General features: G+C 42.9%; 1 protein-coding gene across 1 annotated transcript in view; it reads left to right on the top strand.

The window, feature by feature from the left end:
- Positions 1-20,919, top strand: part of LOC109901293 (rho GTPase-activating protein 10) — a 64,978-nt gene that overhangs the window by 14,509 nt on the left and 29,550 nt on the right. The window contains exons 2-14 of the mRNA XM_031837878.1: positions 8,566-8,661; positions 9,147-9,208; positions 12,478-12,549; positions 13,010-13,111; positions 15,203-15,313; positions 16,251-16,355; positions 17,364-17,493; positions 17,581-17,687; positions 17,943-18,037; positions 19,047-19,128; positions 19,310-19,352; positions 19,463-19,531; positions 20,531-20,605. Of these exons, the coding sequence (XP_031693738.1) occupies positions 8,566-8,661; positions 9,147-9,208; positions 12,478-12,549; positions 13,010-13,111; positions 15,203-15,313; positions 16,251-16,355; positions 17,364-17,493; positions 17,581-17,687; positions 17,943-18,037; positions 19,047-19,128; positions 19,310-19,352; positions 19,463-19,531; positions 20,531-20,605 (1,149 nt within the window). The remainder of the gene's footprint in view (positions 1-8,565; positions 8,662-9,146; positions 9,209-12,477; positions 12,550-13,009; positions 13,112-15,202; positions 15,314-16,250; positions 16,356-17,363; positions 17,494-17,580; positions 17,688-17,942; positions 18,038-19,046; positions 19,129-19,309; positions 19,353-19,462; positions 19,532-20,530; positions 20,606-20,919) is intronic.

Raw genomic sequence — 20,919 nt, 5'->3', positions numbered from 1 at the left:
GAAGCGCTCGTTTTAAACTGCATCACCATGGCATTGACATTTAGCCTAAGCCAGTTGAGCTAGCCAACCGGAGCTAAGGTACCTCAAAGCACATAATGGTGGCTAACAAAACAGATATATTGTAGCAATACCATGTTAATGAGGTGTGTATATTGCATATGTCAAAAGGTAATGAGACACTGGCTCTGTGCAATTGTCTTGAAGTTATACACCCCGGGATACCACAACATGTGCAGTTGCCATGTTATATATATATATATATATTTTTTTTTTTTTTTTTGTACAAGTCTCTTGTCAACAGACAACACTTCTCGTAGAAAAAGTTGTTATTAATGACATCGTCATCCCTGTGTCTTCCGGCGTGGGTTTTAAATGGTTTTGATCCGGCCGCCAGTCGTTGTCCCACTCCAACCAATCAGCAGTCAAAGAACAGATGCATTGTCTGTTGTCTGTTAGGTAGAATATCTCTTCATATATCCCTGGGGCTGAGACAAACATTGTCTGTTGCTTGTTGTGAATCGATCAGCCTGTGCAACAGACGACCACAGCACTGATACCCGCTGTGGCACTGGCAGACTGGTCTAGCAACAGGTTAGTTAGGCTATCTGGATGGAATGCCCTCGGTGGGAGCTGAGAGTGACTAAGGATGAAAGCTGGTCAAACTAATCAGTGGGAACCTGATTACAAGGTGGTAATTCTGCTCAATGAGTCTGAGAGGAAGGACTGGCCAGATTCAGAGGTCTGGATCCCTCTGTGGTTTGGACTCACTCCAGAGTTCCACAGTCGCTAGAAAGCTAATTGCTATGTTCAGCAGGGTATGTTTACTAACAAAATAATGACCTGTTTGACTTGTTGGCCTGGCCATACGTCTGTTTTGACAACACTGCATCAAGGCTATTAACCCACTTTACTACCACAGTTCATATGTACAGCACTGGGTCTACCAGTCTACTGGATGGTTGACTTCTTAGTCTGCTAGAAGGCAATGGTCACTGTGTACAGGAGACATACAAGGAGCCTCCAGATCTCAACAACTGACATGACAGGGTAATAACATGAGGCTAAACATTACTGCAGTAATGCCCAATCCTTTGGTTTATGGCGTATAGGTGCAGCAGCTGATTTTGTTATATAGCTTATTGTTATTTAATCTTAACGAATCAACACTTTGAGAGGATCAAATCTCAAAAGTTACGAAGTAGTTTGTCTTTCTTTTGTTCTGTCTGCAACAGATGCTCAACCTGTGCCCTAGTGTGTTTTTAGTAGTTGGGCACAAACAAGGCTGCAAAAAGCTGTGGTCACAGCTCTCGTTGAGCCTTGTATTAGTCAGCCCATCAGAGGAAGGAAGCACGCTGCGGCTTTACATGCAATCATGTGTTTGTGTGAGGTGGTCTCTTCTCCCCCTCCCTGTGTAATTTAGCCTAGTTGTAGTCACCCACCCCAAGATGGGCTGTGACTGAATATTACTCCATCAGAGGCAGTATTTTGGGATGTCTGTCACATTCCTCCTGACCCCACATCAGTGTTTAAGCACTGGAATGAACACCACCAGTAAGGGAATTAGAGGACCTTTGGCATAGCAGGCTAGTGTCTAGGTGCTTATGAGTAGGCCTAACCATCCCATTATGTTTCTCTACTCAAGTGTCTGTTGTCAAAGCAAGGCATGGATTGGGTCCAACTTGAGACTTCTCTAAGGATTTTAATTATGTCAGTTAGGTGAGATTTGACTTGGGCTTTTTTTTCAGAGACAGATTTTTCCCTTTAAAATTTGTCAAACAAAAACCAGTAATTGCCAAGTTAAACAAACTGTACAACTCTATGCACAATGACTACTCAATTTCCACAAACTCTTTCAAAAATGCATGTAGTTGAAGAACAGTGCAGATGCAAAGTTTGGTAACAGAATGATGGTACAACTGTCATTCTGTTACCAAATTTAGCATCTGTGCTGTTAAAGTAAATGCTTCTTTATGAAATGTTCAGTGGAAATTAGGGGTTGGCCATATCAAGAATTTCATATTGAAAAGCTACAGAAGCATATGAGATCTAATCTTAAATATCATTCATACACTCAATATTGAGTAATAAAGAATTCTTAGCATGGTTCAATTCTGGGGGAAAGTCAGCGATGGTGAGTCTTAACATTTTACTAGCGAATGTGAGCGATACACTATGCAAATGAACAAAGTTTTGAAGCATGCTTGTCTAAACAGTACTGGCTCAAGCACCATGTACATTGTCTGTATGGAGTCGCTAGGCCAACAGGCCTGCCTGCACTGCTGAGAAGAGGGTCTAGGAGCAGACATGCTGAGACTGGAGAGGAGAAAAAACGCAAGGAAATCAAGATGGTGGCAGCTGTACAAATGATATTAATTTACAACACCGTTTTGACCCTTAGGTCTTAATCAGGTATCCATTAGGGGCAGTACTCAGTGACATTACTTCCTGAAACAGGAGGTAAAAAAATGTATAACAGTTTTTGCAATATTAACATTCAATGTATCAATATGATCATACACAGGGAATGTGATCAATATTTACAGTAATATACTAAATTAGGATAATAGAAAAAAAAAAAACATTTAGACATTAAGTGCCAGTTTCAAGTCAAGCTCCTCGTTAAGGCCACGAGGAGACTGTCTGTACTGTGGATCCAGAAAGATTCCCTTTGAAGAAGTTTCTTCTCAATGTCCCCTCCCCAGCTTGACATCTTGACCATTTCTATTCCAATGTTTCTCAGAGAACTAATAGGATGTCCAGCTTGTACAAAATGAGCAGCAACCAGTTTTTTTTATTATTATTTTTTTGTCCTCACCTGTCTGTTGCTGCGGTGCTCACTGATCCGTGTCTTAAGGCTTCTACGGGCTTTCCCTATGTAAGACCGATCACAAGGACATTTTAGCATGTAACTAACATTGGTGGACATGAAGGTGATCAGGCCCTTGATCTTTAAGTTTTGTCCTGTGTGGGGGTGGGTAAATTAGTTTTGTATGTGATGCTGCATTGAGATTATTGGCCACATTTGTAATTACCCTCCGGAACCATGTCCAAGAGTGTTCCCCTTTTCTCTGGTGGGTAATCAGATTTAACCACTCTCTCTCTCTCTCTCGTTTGGGGTCTTTAAAACTATATGTGGGGCATATTTAAAAATGGGTTTCAATTGTGGATCAGTATCAATGTACCAGTGCTTCTTGATGTCCTTTCTGTTTTCAATGAGTTTGCCTACAACTCCAACACCTGCAGTAAGTACCTGGATGTGCGCATGTTCTTCAGCTTTTGTAGCTGTACAAGTAATCCATCCAAAGGGCTTTGACTTCTCAAACATGTCAGAAAGCTAACACAATATGATGCCCTGTCACCTTATTGAGCCACTTACTAAGATTAACTAGCAAGTTAAACTTAGTGGTCGCGTTGATGCAGAATTCAGTTTTTATGCCAGGAAAAAAAGTGATAACGCATAAGTATCTTGCTGCGTTTTATAAACTCATGTTAAATGCTTTTTATTGGGTTCCCGAGTGGCACAGTGGTCTAAGGCACTGCATCTCAGTGCTAGAAGCATCACTACAGACTCTGGTTCGATTTCAGGCTATATCCCAACTGGCCGTGATTGGGAGTCCCATTGTGCGCTGCCCTATTGGCCCAGCGTCGTTAGGGTTTGGCTGGGGTAGGCTGTCATTGTGAGATTTTTATTTTTTCAATTCTTAACTGACTTAGCTAGTTAAAATAAATAAGTCAATTTCTGCTCGGCATCAGACTAATTTCGTGCTCCAGTTGTACTTTCCACTTAGCATCTCCGTTAGATAAGAATTTACAATCAGCAGATGGCGCTCTGACTGTGTAGCTACTTTTCTCCTGTTCCTTTCTCGATGTAGCCAGCCTACTTTTCTCTGGTAAAATAAACTTTAAGCAGAACATCAGTAAATGTAGCTGGCTACATTCTTTCTATGATAAACTATACATGGCCATTATTTTTAATGTTTAACTAAAAAATACCTTCATTATAAGCTTATTTATTTGTGGCTACCAACCAAATAGCTTTGCACAGCTGTCATCTGACAAATGATGCTTTTTTTTCTGCCAAATGTGTTGCAATGTATTTTCTGTGAAGGAAAACTATAGTTCCGTTTACCTATTCAACCAGAGGTAATGCAGGGGGGGGTCTGTTAATATAAGTGCCATTTTAAATTTAGAGATATCTATATCTGAGTATAGCTAGCAACAATATACACTGCTCAAAAAAATAAAGGGAACACTTACATTGTGGTGTTTATCTCCAAGTCAATCACACTTCTGTGAAATCAAACTGTCCACTTAGGAAGCAACACTGAAAATAAATTTCACGTGCTGTTGTGCAAATGGAATAGACAAACGGTGGAAATTATAGGCAATTAGCAAGACACTCCCAATAAAGGAGTGGTTCTGCAGGTGGGGACCACAGACCACTTCTCAGTTCCTATGCTTCCTGGCTGATGTTTTGGTCACTTTTGAATGCTGGCGGTGCTTTCACTCTAGTGGTAGCATGAGACGGAGTCTACAACCCACACAAGTGGCTCAGGTAGTGCAGTTCATCCAGGATGGCACATTTAATGCGAGCTGTGGCAAGGTTTGCTGTGTCTATCAGCGTAGTGTCCAGAGCATGGAGGCGCTACCAGGAGACAGGCCAGTACATCAGGAGATGTGGAGGAGGCCGTAGGAGGGCAACATCCCAGCAGCAGGACTGCTAACTCTGCCTTTGTGCAAGGAGGAGCACTTCCCGAGCCCTGCAAAATGACCTCAAGCAGGCCACAAATGTGCATGTGTCTGCTCAAACAGTCTCCATGAGGGTGGTATGAGGGCCCGACGTCCACAGGTGGGTTGTGCTTACAGCCCAACACCGTGCAGGACGTTTGGCATTTGCCAGAGAACACCAAGATTGGCAAATTCACCACTGGCGCCCTGTGCTCTTCACAGATGAAAGCAGGTTCACACTGAGCACATGTGACAGTCTGGAGACGCTGTGGAGAACATTCTGCTGCCCGCAACATCCTCCAGCCTGACCGGTTTGGCGGTGGGTCAGTCATGGTGTGGGGTGGCATTTCTTTGGGGTGCCGCACAGCCCTCCATGTGCTCGCCAGAGGTAGCCTGACTGCCATTTGGTACAGAGATGAGATCCTCAGACCCCCTGTGAGACCATATGCTGGTGCGGTTGGCCCTGGTTTCCTCCTAATGCAAGACAATGCTAGACCTCGTGTGGCTGGAGTGTCAGCAGTTCCTGCAAGAGGAAGGCATTGATGCTATGGACTGGCCCGCCCGTTCCCCAGACCTGAATCCAATTGAGCACATCTGGGACATCACGTCTCGCTCCATCCACCAACGCCACGCTGCACCACAGACTGTCCAGGAGTTGGCGGATGCTTTAGTCCAGGTTTGGGAGGAGATCCCTCAGGAGACAATCCGCCACCTCATCAGGAGCATGCCCAGGCGTTGTAGGGAGGTCATACAGGCACGTGGAGGCCACACACACTACTGAGCCTCATTTTGACTTGTTTTAAGGACATTACATCAAAGTTGGATCAGCCTGTAGTGTGGTTTTTCTACGTTAATTTTGAGTGTCACTCCAAATCCAGACCTTCATGGGTTGATAAATTTGATTTCCATTGATAATTTGTGAGATTTTGTTGTCAGCACATTCAACTATGTAAAGAAAAAAGTATTTAATAAGAATATTTCATTCAGATCTAGGATGTTATTTTAGTGTTCCCTTTTTTTGAGCAGTGTATTCTGTTTTATTAGATACTTGTGGTACAAACGGAGAATATCATCTTTCTGTTTCAACTTTATTTCTCAACTCCTAATATCGAGCAAGTTACACTCATTGGAGCCAATTACACTTGCTGGAGTATGACAGGCTTTGAATAAGCACCTGCAAATAGGCTACCAGTGTGTGAAGTGCCACTGGCTGCTGGTAAGCTTTCTTAAATTGTACATTTTTGCCAACACATGGTTAACCTTTGTTTTTAAAAGCTGCTCTTAGCAAAAATGTGTTTGGAGTTACCCTTCTAGTTATAATGTAGGCATGTCAAAATAATAACTATCTACTAAATGTATTCACTTAAATGTTGATTACTTGCCATTATCCTTCACCTGATATTGAATGGATAACGTGATTTAAAAAATAAAATTGCTAAAAAATGATGGGGGTCGCTGGTTTGCCCGGAGGGGGTCCGTAGGCAAGAATGTTGAAGACCCCTGGCCTATTGCTAATCTGTCATGGTTTGATAAAGCTCAGGAGTGCATTGTCTTGTACTTTACTTTCTGCATGTTTTAATGGGCTGTCAACACTGCTGAACTTTTCTAAGAACGACCATTACATAACCTCACCAGTTAAAAAAATTAATTAAGGGAAGAAGCTAGCTTCCTGCAGGTGCTATATATTTTAAAGCAGGCCTAACTCAAAGATTAAGCACTCGTAAACAATACTGCTGCAGAGTGCAGAAAGGAAGTGTTGCCTGTAGTAACTTGGACGACAAATGTACCAAGGTCTTAGCACTACGGAAAAATGGTTTCCAAATATGTAAAAATGTATTTACACATGACGAGTCAACTGAGTAGGTGGGGTTTCAGAATGTAACTGGCTGTGTTCAACAGTATCAAATCCATGATGCATTGTGGGTAAATTGACTTCCTGACTGATCTACATATAATGTGTATGCTAGTTATGATGCAAGATGATTTGTAGGTCAGTCAGCAGTTTTAATGTTGAACAAGCCCAATCATACAGTGGGTTAGCCAGCCTACATTGATATTCTTGTCTGGTCCACACAGCTCTGATAAGTTTGGGGAGTTGACTTGCCTATTGATTGATGAAACAAATACAGGCTTGAGATCAGTCCCAGAGGTTGGGGCAAGACACTTTATGCCAGTCATTGTGCAGAAGTCACATGATAAAGCTTTGTCTTGTCGTTATTATCCTCATGCACTGAGTGTTAATGTTTTTTTGGGGGGGGGGGCACATAATGGTCGTGGGTGTTAGCAAGCCACTTAATTGGCAGGGTTATTGCTGTAGAGGAATTTGTTGACATGGCCCAAGTTTTGTACAAAATATTAGAAAGCCTTAACATTAAGATTACCTTAACATCTACAAATTATTGTAAAGGTAACAATAGACCACAGTATTGAGTGAATAGTTTTGTATTGTGTTTTCAGAAGATACTGCAGACACTGACTCATGGCAATGTGCAGGTTGACTTTAAAAAAATAATAATTGTTGTCAAGAGTCTTGTGTTGGAGGCAGAACTGAGCAATTTCCTCTTAGGCCAGCTGCAAAGTCAAAATTTGCAATTGTAAAAATGTATTTAAAGGGCCCTCTCGAGTGCCGCAGCAGTTGAAGGCACCGCAACGCTGTGCTGAGGCGCCACTACAGCCTGGGGTTCGCTCTAGCAACTCCTTGTAGCCAACCGGGCGCTTGCAAGCTGACTTCGGTCGTCAGTTGTGGCTGGCTTCCGGGTCATGACAAAAAAATGCTAACCTGCTGGTAATATAACTGTTAGAATAAAAACACAGGATTCCTACCTCCATTGTCAACAAGCCCAGTCAGTGATAATCTGAGAGCCCCTGTATTCAAAACTCCCAGCTGATCCTCCCCATAGAGCCCCAGCCAGCTGCCAAAGCAAATGATACTGCTCCTCTGGATACCAGTCATAGCTCCAGTCTTTAAAAATACCCTGCTACATTCTCCCATGCTGTCCTTATGGGACTGTCATCAGTCCGAGATCCACACCGCTGGGAATATCAGTCTACACTGTTTAGAAAACAACAGAGCGGGCTCAACATGCCTGGAAAACATGCTCCGAAGTTCACTATGGTGCAGCGTGTGGGTTCCAGGCTAGGGTACATCCGAATGTGGTTCAGTTGTTGTTTAGTCCATCTCCTCCTCATAACATGGTAAGGCTAGCGCATAACCTAAACGATGATCCTAAAAAAAAATGATTACGGTTTTCTTCCACAACAAGCAGGTCAAGCGCAATGGTTGGCCTATGTAGGCTAATATGTATGTTTGTAAATCAGTTGGCTCATTTATAAACCCATGGGCCAATACCCACCACACCCCCATAGTTAAACCAGGCCTATATAGGCTAATTTCTATAGGGACATATGTTTAATGTATTGCTCAAATGTATACACCTGTCACCATCAATGGACCAGTAGGCATGGTCTCTTTATAACCTGTACAGGGACAGGATGCTACAGCCTGACAGCAGAGGCAACAGGATGTATGCAGAGTGGGTTAACCACTGGGTTACAGTAGGCGCCGTACTGCCTGCATGTCAGCCAGCCTTGAATAAATGACTGTTCTGTTTTTTTATTTCAGTATTTGTGCTTTGGGCCAACTCAAGTGTGATTAATATCTATCACGCTAGTATATCCACTAATTTAAAAAAATAAAGTTTTGATGCAGGCCTGTAAATAGGAAGCACATGTGACCACAGTGTATTTGATGTCGAAATATGGTCGTCAAGGGAAGGTCACATCCGAAATCACATTTAAAAAAATAACCCTATGGATTGATCTAATTTTTGTTTTCAGAGCTTGTGTTGGCCCAGCGCAAGTTTGCCCAGTCCCTGGGAGAATTCCAGTTTGAGTACATCGGTGACGCGAAGACCGACGATGAGAGGTGTATTGGTGAGTGTGGTGCGGTTCCGACCTACAGCTGGGTGGTTCTGCCAGCGTAACGAGACTGAACCTTTTGTTTTTGATTCTGTGTGTACCACCAAATGAAGGGCTTGCATGTGTAATTTTCCCGAACCCTGGGCTTCTTTAGAGAGATGGAAACACCCGTACTTGTCTCTTTTTCTATTTGTGTGGTCTTGTGTTTCTCTTGTCTCGCCTCCTGTGTGTGTCAAATGTTGGTCACACATTTAGCAGATGTTATGTCAGGTGTAGCGAAATGCTTGTGTTACTACTGCACTGTTGGAGCTAGGATCTAAAAACAATACACCCATCTAAAATAATGGAATTAAGAAATAACTATTAGGGTGAGCAATGTCTGAGTGGCATTGACTAAAATACAGTAGAATAGAATAGTGTATACATGAGATGAGTGAAGCTGTATGTAAACATTATTAAAGTGACTTGTGTTCCATTATTAAAGTGTGTTTGTCTTGCAGATGAATCCTTGCAGGAGTTCTCCAACTTCCTTAAGAACCTCGAAGACCAAAGAGAGCTGATGGTAAGCAGTAACCAGTCGAGACCTGCTTTAAAAGCAAGGGGAAATACCTCAAGTCTGCTCTGCGTGTGTAAATTAGTTCCTCAGTGGGTGGAAGGTTGAGCGAAGCCTCTGTTGTACCACCAGGGTCATGTTCATTAGGGCTTACTGTAGCAAAACGTATTGGAATAGAAAACAATTTGTTTCTTATTAGACAAGTCTGGGTAGTCCCTGCTGTCTGTTTTCTTCTGATTGGTGTCATGCACATGACCCAGAGGAGAGGAGGCAGAGCCACCTTCACTGCACCTGTCCAAGGGTCACTGTCTGTGCTATCCCCACCTCTCCTCTGGAGGCGGTGGGACAGAGAACCATTAAACACAACCTCAGACATGACATACCAGAGTCAATGGAGTCATTCAACACTCACTGATGTGTAGTGCTATACTAGTAAACTACATTGACACATGTTAAAGTTCAGTTACATCTGCTATACTGTATAGCGGAAGTTACAGCTGAACTGAATGTTGTACATGTTGTGTTTAATGGTACTCTGTCCCACCGCCTCCAGAGGAGAGGTGGGGATAGCACAGACAGTGACCCTTGACCCAGTCTTTTCTGCATGGGTAGAAAACACTGTTTCCTAAATGGCACCCTATTCCTTCTCTGGTCAACAGTAGTGCACTACATGGGGAATAGAGTGCCATTTAGGATGCAACCTAGGGTAACCCTAGCGTTTGCAACCAACCCAGCCTCTCTCGTTGAGTCTGTGTTTGTGTCAGCAGTTGGGCGTCTCTGTTTCACAGAATAATATCCCTCAAGGCTCCTGGCTCTATCCCTATTCCTCCATACCTTTATTTACTGTAGGTGTTGCTTAGTCAACATTTTAAACTATATATTGTTTTCTCTTGGTGACTCATACAACAGATAATGTAGTGTGATTTACATTCTCCTGTAATGCAGCCTATGCCTTGTTCTGGGAGTTCTAAGAGCTTGTACACACCAATAGTGTTTGCCTGCCGTGAGTACTTGTGGACCTAGTGCAAACTGCGCAACAGCACGCTGAACAATCGGTAGACGAATGGGAGATCCATCTTCGGTGCAATGTATGCAACCCTTAAAATATGGTAGCTAGCTACAGATACAGTATTGCATTCTGAAAAACCATTCAATATGATTGTTTTACTTCCCTGACCCCTTGCAATCAATAGGTTATGTTCTCAATGTTTACAATGCATTTTATGTACTGTGTTTGCGCTATAGATCGGGTCTATCGTTGCCATGTAACAGTCTCTACCAGGGCCTGGTTCAGCCCCGCCCTCACATAGCAGTATACCGTGGGGTGGGCAGGCAGGCTCGCTCAGACATGTCCTGGAATCAACCCAGGGCAATTCCACGGTAACGGAATTGCGCTGAGACCATTTTTTTCACTTAAAATGTATGCCAAACTTGATTTCAAAGGTTAACAAACCATACAACTCTATTCACAAGAACTACTTTTAACCATTTACATTTACTGGAAAAACTGTGCAGATGCAAAGTTTGGGTCCACGTTTTCCCAAAACTCTTAAATAGCTGCTCTGAATTAAGATTCAATGATATTTGCTAAAATAATTGCCAGCTATGACCTGACACATTGATCTGTACTACCCAGAAATGCATAATTATGGATATGAATGTCATTCTCTTCTAACCAGGTACACAAAGGTAGAAATTTGCAATATCCTCCTTTGCATATTTTGGTATTATTCTACACGCTGGCTATTATTTTAATGTGCTCTGTCCCCCAAACAAGACCAAATCTGAACTGATCATAGACGTCTAAGGCTGCATTTAGAGAGGCATCCCAATTCTGAAATCTTCTTCACTAATTGGTCTTTTTGACCAATCAGACTAGCTCTGATGCAATATCTGTGATTAGTGGAGATTGATTAAAGAAGGATGTTTAAGCCTTGAGACAATTTGAGACATGGCATGTGTATGTGTGCCATTGAGGGTGAATATTTAAGTGCCTTCAAACTGGAAATGGCAGTAGGTGACAGGCGCACCAGTTTGTGTCAAGAAATGGCAATGCTTCTGGGTTGACACAACAGTTTCCTGTGTGTATCAAGAATGGTCCATCACCCAAAAGACATCCAGCCGACTTGATAAAAGGGAGCAACTCAATATTAGGAATGTTTTTCTAGTGTTTACATTTTTTTTTTTACCCTCTGTATAGTTCAGTGAGTAGTGTACATTATAGTGTTCAACTCTAGTGTTCTCTGTGTATTGTACTCTACTGTGCTGTCCAAACTTGTGAACCCAACTCTGATTTGTGACTATGATTTCCCATTTGAGCCAATTCAGTTGCTGAAACTGTTACTTATTTGGTAATGCAATTTCAAGTTTTAATAATTTCATAAATAATTGATAGGTCTACCTTATGACCTCTGAACTTTCATTATCCTCCCTGATGGAGAGATTTGAAAATGTCTTAAAGATGTGAGCTTTTGGTAATGGAATTCAGTCTTAATTGGAGTTCTTTCTCCAATTAAGTGTTGATATTAGTTGGCAGGGGTCTTTACTTTAATTCAACATTATACTGTTTTGATGTATTTCTAATCAGTTAAGAGAACCAGAAATCAAAACCTTTGCTTAATCAACATTTTTAGGATGGAATATGGTTGACAAAAGTATATATGCCTTGATTTCAACAACAAAAAGATATGGACCTAGCTTTGATTTGACAGCAAATTTCACATGCTCCTGTGAGCTTCACATGTTGGTGCTCATGGGTCCTTTTACATGGACATGACCCCCAGCAACAGGACCTTTAGCAGAGGGAGGCAGGTATGATTCGGAGAGGGGGAGATATCAATAGGACAGCGCTGTTGCTGTCATGTGACTGTGGGACTAGTGTACTTGAATGTGTTGTGGATGCTTTTAACAGGCCATTTTCGCTGACTTTATGCTGTCATTAACCCACTGCAAGTATTGTGACCTTTTGGCTTTCCATTGGAACGTTGTCAAAGGTCAAATCGGAGGGTGCTTATATTTGTCCTTTTTCGCTAGGCTACCTGCCGCCTCTTTTAGGCTGGGTTTACACTCAAGCGGTCCTCTTGACAATACGTCGCTGATGCTTCCGTAAAGTTAGACATTTTGGCATGCACTGAAATCTCCATGCTGAGCTTGTGGAGCCTCTACAGAGAATGCCTAGTGGAGTGTAAGTCCAGCCTAACGCTGTACCTGTGAATAAATGAAACGCTTGGGGCATATGTCCTAATATGTTCATGTCTTATCATCTCTTGCTCTCTCAGATGAGGAATATTACAGAAACGCTAATGAAACCGCTGGAGAAGTTCAGAAAAGAGCAACTGGGCTCAGCCAAGGTACTCTATCATGCCACTGCTTAATTCAGTCTACTTGTTAATGAGCTCATACAAGCACAATCCTGTGTGCTCTGAACATGGCTATAAAGTAATACCCTTTTCACAACACTGAGCCAAACCAAGCTGTACTGCCCTGGCCTGGTTGTGCATCCACCATAGTTGCAGAAACCATGCTGGAAAGAGGAATGTGAAAGGAAAATATCAGAGCCAGATAAGTACATTTTGGGTCGGCACGATAATGTGAAGTGTATTAGACTTATCAAAATGCCTGTCTAGAGACACAGTTCCAACTCTCTTTTCAATTGAAATTGTAATGTGTACCTCTTGATATCATGTTCTGAACATTCCTTTGGTCAGTGAAACTAATGCAATATTAAGATGACGTTTGTCCTGCTCACTTCTCTCATCTCTCTTACCATGCTCTTTCTCAATCTGTTCCTCTATGCTATGCCCTTTTAAGGCGGAAAGGAAGAAGTATGAAAAGGAAACTGAGAAGTACTACAGCTCCTTGGAAAAGCTTTTGAACATGTCAGCAAAGAAGAAGGAACCGCAGCTACAGGAGGTACTTTGTTTAATACTTTTACCCTCGCTCTCGTGCGTATATATTTATGGAAAACAGGCCGAAAAGACAGGCCCCGACATCTTCCCAACCCCAAAATGGCTGGAAAGGATATTTGCTTAGGGAGACGTTTCTGAATCCTGACCCGTAGGATGCCTCCCAAATGGCACCCTATTACCTGTATAGCGCACTACTTTTGACCAGAGCCCTATACACTGTAGGGGATAGGGTGACATTTGGGATGCACACAGACTTCTTGGCTCATCTCTGTAGCGCTGAAGTATGTGGAGAGGTGTGAGTGTCCACAGGCCTAGGGTTAGAGTACGGAGTGAGTTTCTCTTTCCTGCTCTGAAAGGGAAGTCATGTTCAGTGTTTCTGTACCAGCCACTAAGGTCGTACCTCTGAGGCAGTAGCTTTTGGAGCTCCTCAAGACATCCTGAGATTTCAGATACAGTATCAAGCTTTACAGACCTAGTGTGGATTATATTGGGGTTGGTAATGGAAAAACAAACCCTTTTGGTTATCAACAAAGTTTATATGTATTTCATTGTGAAGGCTTGTGGAGCTATCCTTTGTAAGGATATACTAAACTTACCATAGTACCTTAGAGACATGCAGTCTGGTACCAGATTGTATATGTAATATAACCTAGCATGTCGGTGCTCAGACCATACGCTGTACACTGCATCAAATTGGTCTGCATGGCTGTCGTCCCAGAAGGAAGCCTCTTCTAAAGATGATGCACAAGAAAGCCCGCAAACAGTTTGCTGAAGACAAGCAGACTAAGGACATGGATTAGTGGAACCATGTCCTGTGGTCTGATGAGACCAAGAAACTTATTTGGTACAGATGGTGTCAAGCGTGTACAAAGACAAGTGTGTCTTGCCTACAGTCAAGCATGATGGTGAGTGTCATGGTCTGGGGCTGCATGAGTGCTGCCGGCGCTGGGGAGCTACAGTTCATTGAGGGAACCATGAATACCAACATGTACTGTGACATACTGAAGCAGAGCATGATCCCCTCCCTTCGGAGACTGGGCCGCAGGGCAGTATTCCAACATGATAACGACCCCAAACACACATCCAAGACGAGCACTGCCTTGCTAAAGAAGCTGAGGGTAACGGTGATTGACTGGCCAAGCATGTCTCCAGACCTAAACCCTATTGAGCATCTGTGGGGCATCCTCAAATGGAAGGTGGAGGAGTGCAAGGGCTCTAACATCCACCAACTCTGTGATGTTGTCATGGAGGAGTGGAAGAGGACTCCAGTGGAAACCTGTGAAGCTCTGAACTCTATTCCCAAGAGGGTTAAGGCAGTGCTGGAAAATGATGGTGGCCACACAAAATATTGACAGTTTGGGCCCAATTTGGACATTTTCACTTAGGGGTGTACTCACTTTTGTTGCCAGCGGTTTAGACATTAATGGCTGTTATTTTGAGGGGACAGCAAATTTACACTGTTATACAAGCAGTACACTCACTACTTTACATTGTAGCAAAGTGTCATTTCTTCAGTGTTGTCACATGAAGATATACTCATATTAACAAAAATGTGAGGGGTGTACTCACTTTTGTTATACAGTAGTGGTGTTCACAGCCTCGTAGCCGCGGGGCACCGTCTGGACTCAACTAATCTGATGTCGTACTGTACACTCGTCATGTGACGGGCCCAAGGCACATGCCCGACCTATGGCACTAATGGAAACTGATGCACTGGATTGAACATATTGAACACGCTACAGTAAAGTGGTAAATTACATTGAATACTGGAATGTTGTGAAGATCCAGTCAAGCAAACCATGTAGCCTAATCAATTAGCTTAATCAACCAAACTATAAACTTGCCAGTTGATTGGTCACTTTGTGGGGGCGGGGTTGTCATACACCACATGTCATCAGTGTCTAAGCCCTTCAAACTCTTTACCAAAGTTATCCAAAAAAAGTTACTTTCTCATAGCTCATCCTTTGTCTGTGTCTGGGACTCTGCCAGAATCCAGTACAACTGGAGCTAGGCCGTGATCTCCACCTGTCTGTGTAGAGACCTGACTGTACTGTAGAATAACGTTGACGTTCGCTCTGTCTCCTCTGTTGTGCAGGCGGACAGCCAGGTGGAGACCATTAGACAGCACTTCCAGGAGGAGTCTCTGGACTACGTGTGTAAACTGCAGGAGATTCAGGAGAGGAAGAAGTTTGACTGTGTGGAGCCAGTGAGTGTTAGAAAATACATAATCACACACTCTACACCAGGTGGACAAAACATGAACTCCTTTCTAATATTGTTTGCACAGCCCACAGTTGTCAAGTTGGCTGGATGTCCTTTGGGTGGTGGACCATTGTTGATACACACAAACTGAGCGTGAGAAATCCGTCAGCGTTGCAGTTCGACACAAACTACAGCCATACCCCGTTCAAAGGCACTTCAATCTTTTGTCTTGCCCATTCACCCTCTGAATTGCACACATATGCAAACCATGTCTCGAGCCGTAACGCCTCCTTTAATCCCTCTCCGCTCCTTCATCTGCACTGATTTTAAAGTGGATCTAACATGTGACATCAATAAGGGATCGTAGCTTTCACCTGGTCACTCTGTCATGTTCTTCATGTTTTGTACAGTCTGTTGTATTCCCAATGTGCCTGAAAGGAAATAATCACACTTTTTTTATGTTAATGTATTTGTACATCTGAGTGATCTATCGAATTGTGTGTTAGGGGGGGGGGGGGGGGGGCGGCATTTCAATTTGTCTGCGTTCAAGCAGAGGCAGAAACACAGCCAGTATAACGAGTTTTGCATATGACATTTGGAGCCAGTGAGTGAACGAACTGCTGGCGAATGCACCTTTAGTACTTGTCTAGCCTGGTCAGCAGTTTTCCTTTAGTGCTCATTAACTTAGTGCTCATAAAGTAGTCTACACTACAGTTAGTGTTTTTATATAGGTTACATAGCAGTCAAATTAAATGTTTTTATTTTTTATAACCAGCTCAAAGTGTTCTTGTTGACTTCAACTGATTTTTTTTCAACCGATGTCTTCATTCCATGTAAACCCCTGAGAAATGAATGTTAGAAGTGTGGACAGCCTCTGGTTACAATGCATTAAAACGTCATTGCACTCTTCATTGTTTCCCATGTTTTCTTTCTCTCCCCAGATGCTGGCGTTCTTTCAGACCGTGTTCACCTTCTACCACCAGGGATTTGAGCTGGCCAATGACTTTAACCACTACAAGAAAGCCTTACAGATCAATATACAAAATGTGAGACATTAGTCGCCACCCGTGTCTTATTAGATTTCTATTTTAAGATGGAATCCACATTAGGGGAAACAGCGCCATTGTCCGCCCCCAGCACCTTTTTTTTGTTTTTGTTAAACATTTCTGCAATGATGTCCCGGGGGGGGGGGGGGGGGTTGTGATTTGCAGTAAATTATTTTGTTGTAATAGCCCAAACTGACATGGCTTTTTCACCATTAAGGATTCCAGTTTTAACCACAGTACAAGGATGTCAGTATACTGTATGAGACAAAGTGGTGTAAATGTAGGTAGGTGGCAGGTGTCTGACCAAGGCACGTCACTTTAACTGCTCATGTAAATCGTTCTGGATAAAAGGATCTGCTAAATGACAAACATTTAAATGAGGTGATTATTTCATTCAATTTTAGGATTATATAGTAAGTTTTTGTCCTAGAGGAAATGTCTTGTACACACAGTAGTGCTCTAAAAACTATAGATTACACACTCTACAAACTGTACATACACCCCATGTTATACATATCCTACATTTGAATATTGACTCGTAATATATGTATAAAGTTGGTCTGCTTCCAGTGGGACTTTCCCTAGGTACTTGAGGTGCTTTTTTTTACTCTATTGTTAATGGTGTTTGGGTTAGTCTTAGTGTTTTGATTATTTTCTTTGACCCCAAGCTTTCACTTTCACCCACTCTGGGATGTCAGGAGTTTCCAAAGGGAACTCTGCAGATTTTCTTTTCCAGTGGCTTTGCATTGTGTGATTGACCCCTGCATGACCATTTTAGCTAGGGTCACAAGGGTTGTCTTCCTTCCTTGGGTGTGTCTCCCTGTAGTCAAAATGTACTACATTGTGAAACTTGACAAAAACAATTAACCTTAACCATAATTTAAGTATAAAATTAGGGGAATAGACAAGGTTGGTTCATTTTTTTTAAATCCGGTTGGAGAGAAGTTACCTTACCGCTGGCTTTGTAGCTTGGCCTGATAGTAACAAGACCCCCCCCCCCAAATATAGACACGGAGTCGGTTTGAGGGCACGCGGGTGGAGGTGTTTGAGCTGATGAAGAGGATAAGGGAGGTTCCCCAGGAGTACAAACAGACCAGCCCCATCAGCAGCGAAGGATACCTCTACGTCCAGGAGAAACGTAAGGATCGAGGAATGACGTGTGTCCAAGAGGGGTGAAGGGCAGTTTAAACTGGTTGTGTTCTAATGAAATGTGTGTTGTCCCCAGGGCCCCCTCCTTTTGGTTCCAGTTGGGTGAAGCGTTACTGCACGTTTGTGAAGGAACAGAAAATCCTACACATGGTCACCTTTGACCACAGGTCAGGAGGAAAGATGGTGAGTCGTGACCCATAAATCAAAGACAGGTTTTGGAAGCTATACAGAGTATGGTCCAAGTAGCACATCAAATGATTGATTATTCAATGTGTGTATCCATCCCTATTCAAATACATCTATGAAGTCATGATTTTGTCAAATTGACAATTACTATTGAAACCCGCATTTAAAGTGCAGTCTGTAGTCATTTTATAAGGAACAACTCTCTTTCTTGCCATCAGAACAGGCTCTCTGAACAGTGATTCTCTCCCTCAGGGCGAGACTGAGTCGGTCACCCTTAAGTCTTGTGTCCGCAAAACCACAGACATGCTGGACAGGCGGTTCTGTCTCGATATAGAAATCACAGACCGGTATGTCGTCGCATCGCACTACACCATTACACTTCTCAATCACTTCAGTCATGTGTTTTCTGTGGTAAGACAGACTTTCCACAACCACCTGTTAAAGTATCTCGTCTCATCTAGGAAATAAGGGGGATTTTTAGATGGATTCCCCTCGATCACCAGACACCACTGACTCATACATTTAGTACATAAACCAGGGGGGTCGCTCAGTACCATCTGGGGGGAGGGAGCGAGGTCTGCCATTAGACCTGGAAAATGTGATTGTGTTGCCACACTTGTAGCTTATTCATGGACTGTTGGCAACCTTCCCAAATACACAGTAACACTCTCCATTTAACAGCACTGCTTGAAGCCTTCGCTCCACACAGGTCCTGTGTACAGTAGAGCTGAGAGCTGCTCTCCCTAGCCTAACACAGGATTGGGTTGGAGAGGATTTGTCATGGAAGATGGCCCCTCCACATAGCTGAGAGGATTCTCTATGTTCCTCCGCTACACTTGGTTGTGATAGATATGGCTCTTATGTCACTCTGCTGAACCAAACTGCTATTCTGTCTGGGGTATTATTAGCAACAGCAACCCCCATGGGTTTGAAATTCGTGTTGCACCCCCGGTGCCTGCTTGTCAGCCTGCAGAAGTAAGGTATTTGGTATCTGAGTGTAACAGGTTAGGGTTAGCCTGATGTGGTAGCCTATTACAAAAATTGGGGTAAATGAAGCTCAGGTATTCCGGTAATTTTGCTTTTTAAGAGCCCAGCCCCCCACATTTTAGGACTGACTCTAGATCACTCTTAGACACATGAATTGACTTAGTAGTTTGTTGGAACCCTGGGCTCAGTCTGACAGAGAGAATTAGATGAGATTGACTGTACTTTACAATCCCCACGGGTGAAATTAGTTTGTCATACAGCCGCCATAATTAAAAACGGAACAAACCCTCACGCCATTTAAAAAACAAACAAAAAAAACAATCACAAGGCTATTATAATAAATGATTGTCCGTTGTGTTCTGTTCCCAGACCGGGAACGGTCCTCACGGTCCAGTCGCTGTCGGAAGATGACCACAAGTTCTGGATTCACGCCATGGGTGGGAAAGAACCAGTGAGTAACCACATCATCCTGACAGCTCCACTGTAGTGTCTATTGAACTCTACTGAAATTCTATGAAAGTGGTACATTAATGCCAACAACAGTCTTTTTTTGGTTTGTGGTAACCTCTTGGATATCAAATGATCTGTGGAAACAGATATACATACAGATATATACATACCTTTTTTTACAGGCAGGGCAGTACTTGGGTAAAACCTATTCAAAAGAACGTGGAAGTAAGTATACAATGATTAGAAGCCCCTGATCTCAATCATTTCAATGTAATCTCTGTGATAATTCAAATGACATGGGAATAATTTAAATAACTGTTGTCATGACTCTGCAGTCGATGCACAGCTAGATGACGTAGGATTGTCATTTGTGAAGAATGCCATCAACGCCATTGAGACGAGAGGTAAGACGATGCATGATGACAATGGAAGGCCTAGGCAATATAAAGCCTACAGAAGTGTACTTTGTGAGGTTAGCTGACTGACCTGAGCAGGGGTGGGCATTAATTAGGTCTTGGTGGGGGGGTGGGTGTGGGGGGTCAGGTTTTCAAATTTCATGGGAGGGCCGCATTTCCTTTTTTTCCTCGGACTGATTTGGCTGTCAAGCAATTTATGGGCCAGAAAAAGGACAGTTATTTGAAAATCTAAATCTATTTATATGTACTTTCTTATTTTGGGCTGGAGGGTAGAGCGGTAAAGAGGGTTTTGTGAAATGTTGTGATGTCTCCCTTTTAACACATGAGGGCAGGCTTGGACCAATATCCAGTCATATCTTGTGCTGTGGCCACTGTTCATAGTTTACAGGTAGTGGAGCAACATATACACGGAGTGTACAAAACATTAAGAATACCTTCTTAATATTGAGTTGCACCCCCTTTTGCCCTCAAAGCCTCAATTCGTTGAGGCATGGACTCTACAAGATGTCGAAAGCATTCCACAGGGATGCTGACCGTTGTCAAGTTGGCTGGTGGACCTTTCTTGATAAAGAGGAAACTGTTAAGCGTGAAACCCAGCAGTGTTGCAGTTGACAAACTCAAACCGGTGCGCCTGGCACCTACCATACCCTGTTCAAAGGCACTATTTTGTCTTGCCCATTCACCCTCTGAATGGCACACGTACACAATCCATGTCTCAATTGTCTCCAGGCTTAAAAATCCTTCTTTAACCCGTCTCCTCCCCTTCATCTACACTGATTGAAGTGTATTTAACAAGTGCCATCAATAAGGGATCAATAGCTTTCACCCCGTCAGTCGGTCATGGAAAGAGCAGGTGTCCTTAATATTTTGTACACTCAGTGAAGAAGCCCATCTTTTGATTTGAGAAACTGTATTTTCAAAGTTTATCCATTCATCCTCTTATGATTGTTTGTGCTATTAAGGGCCATGTAAACTGTCTGTTGTCAGGTATCAATGACCAGGGCCTGTACAGAGTGGTGGGGGTCAGCTCCAAAGTCCAGAAGCTCCTTAGCCTAATGATCGGTAAGACATGCTCATTTATCACCCTTTAAGTAACTGTCCAAATCACTTAAGTTAATATTCTTCTAACTCATGCCCAAATAATGCGGTTGACTCATCCTGTATTCATGTTTGAAGCTAAAGCATAAATTGGAGGAAAAAACACTTAGATTCCCACCTCAAACTTGTATCTCCAACAAAAAAAGGCCTGCTATTTTGTCAGTGTCATCCTGTGTAGGATTAGCTGGCCAATCGGTCTGCTCGCATGAATGTTTTTAACGACCGGTATACGCCCACACCATTCTGTTGGTATGACTACACCATTCCAACACACAAAA

The sequence above is a fragment of the Oncorhynchus kisutch genome, linkage group LG12, assembly GCF_002021735.2.
Source record: "Oncorhynchus kisutch isolate 150728-3 linkage group LG12, Okis_V2, whole genome shotgun sequence".
Taxonomy (NCBI): domain Eukaryota; kingdom Metazoa; phylum Chordata; class Actinopteri; order Salmoniformes; family Salmonidae; genus Oncorhynchus; species Oncorhynchus kisutch.
This window is presented reverse-complemented; position numbering and strand designations above follow the sequence as displayed.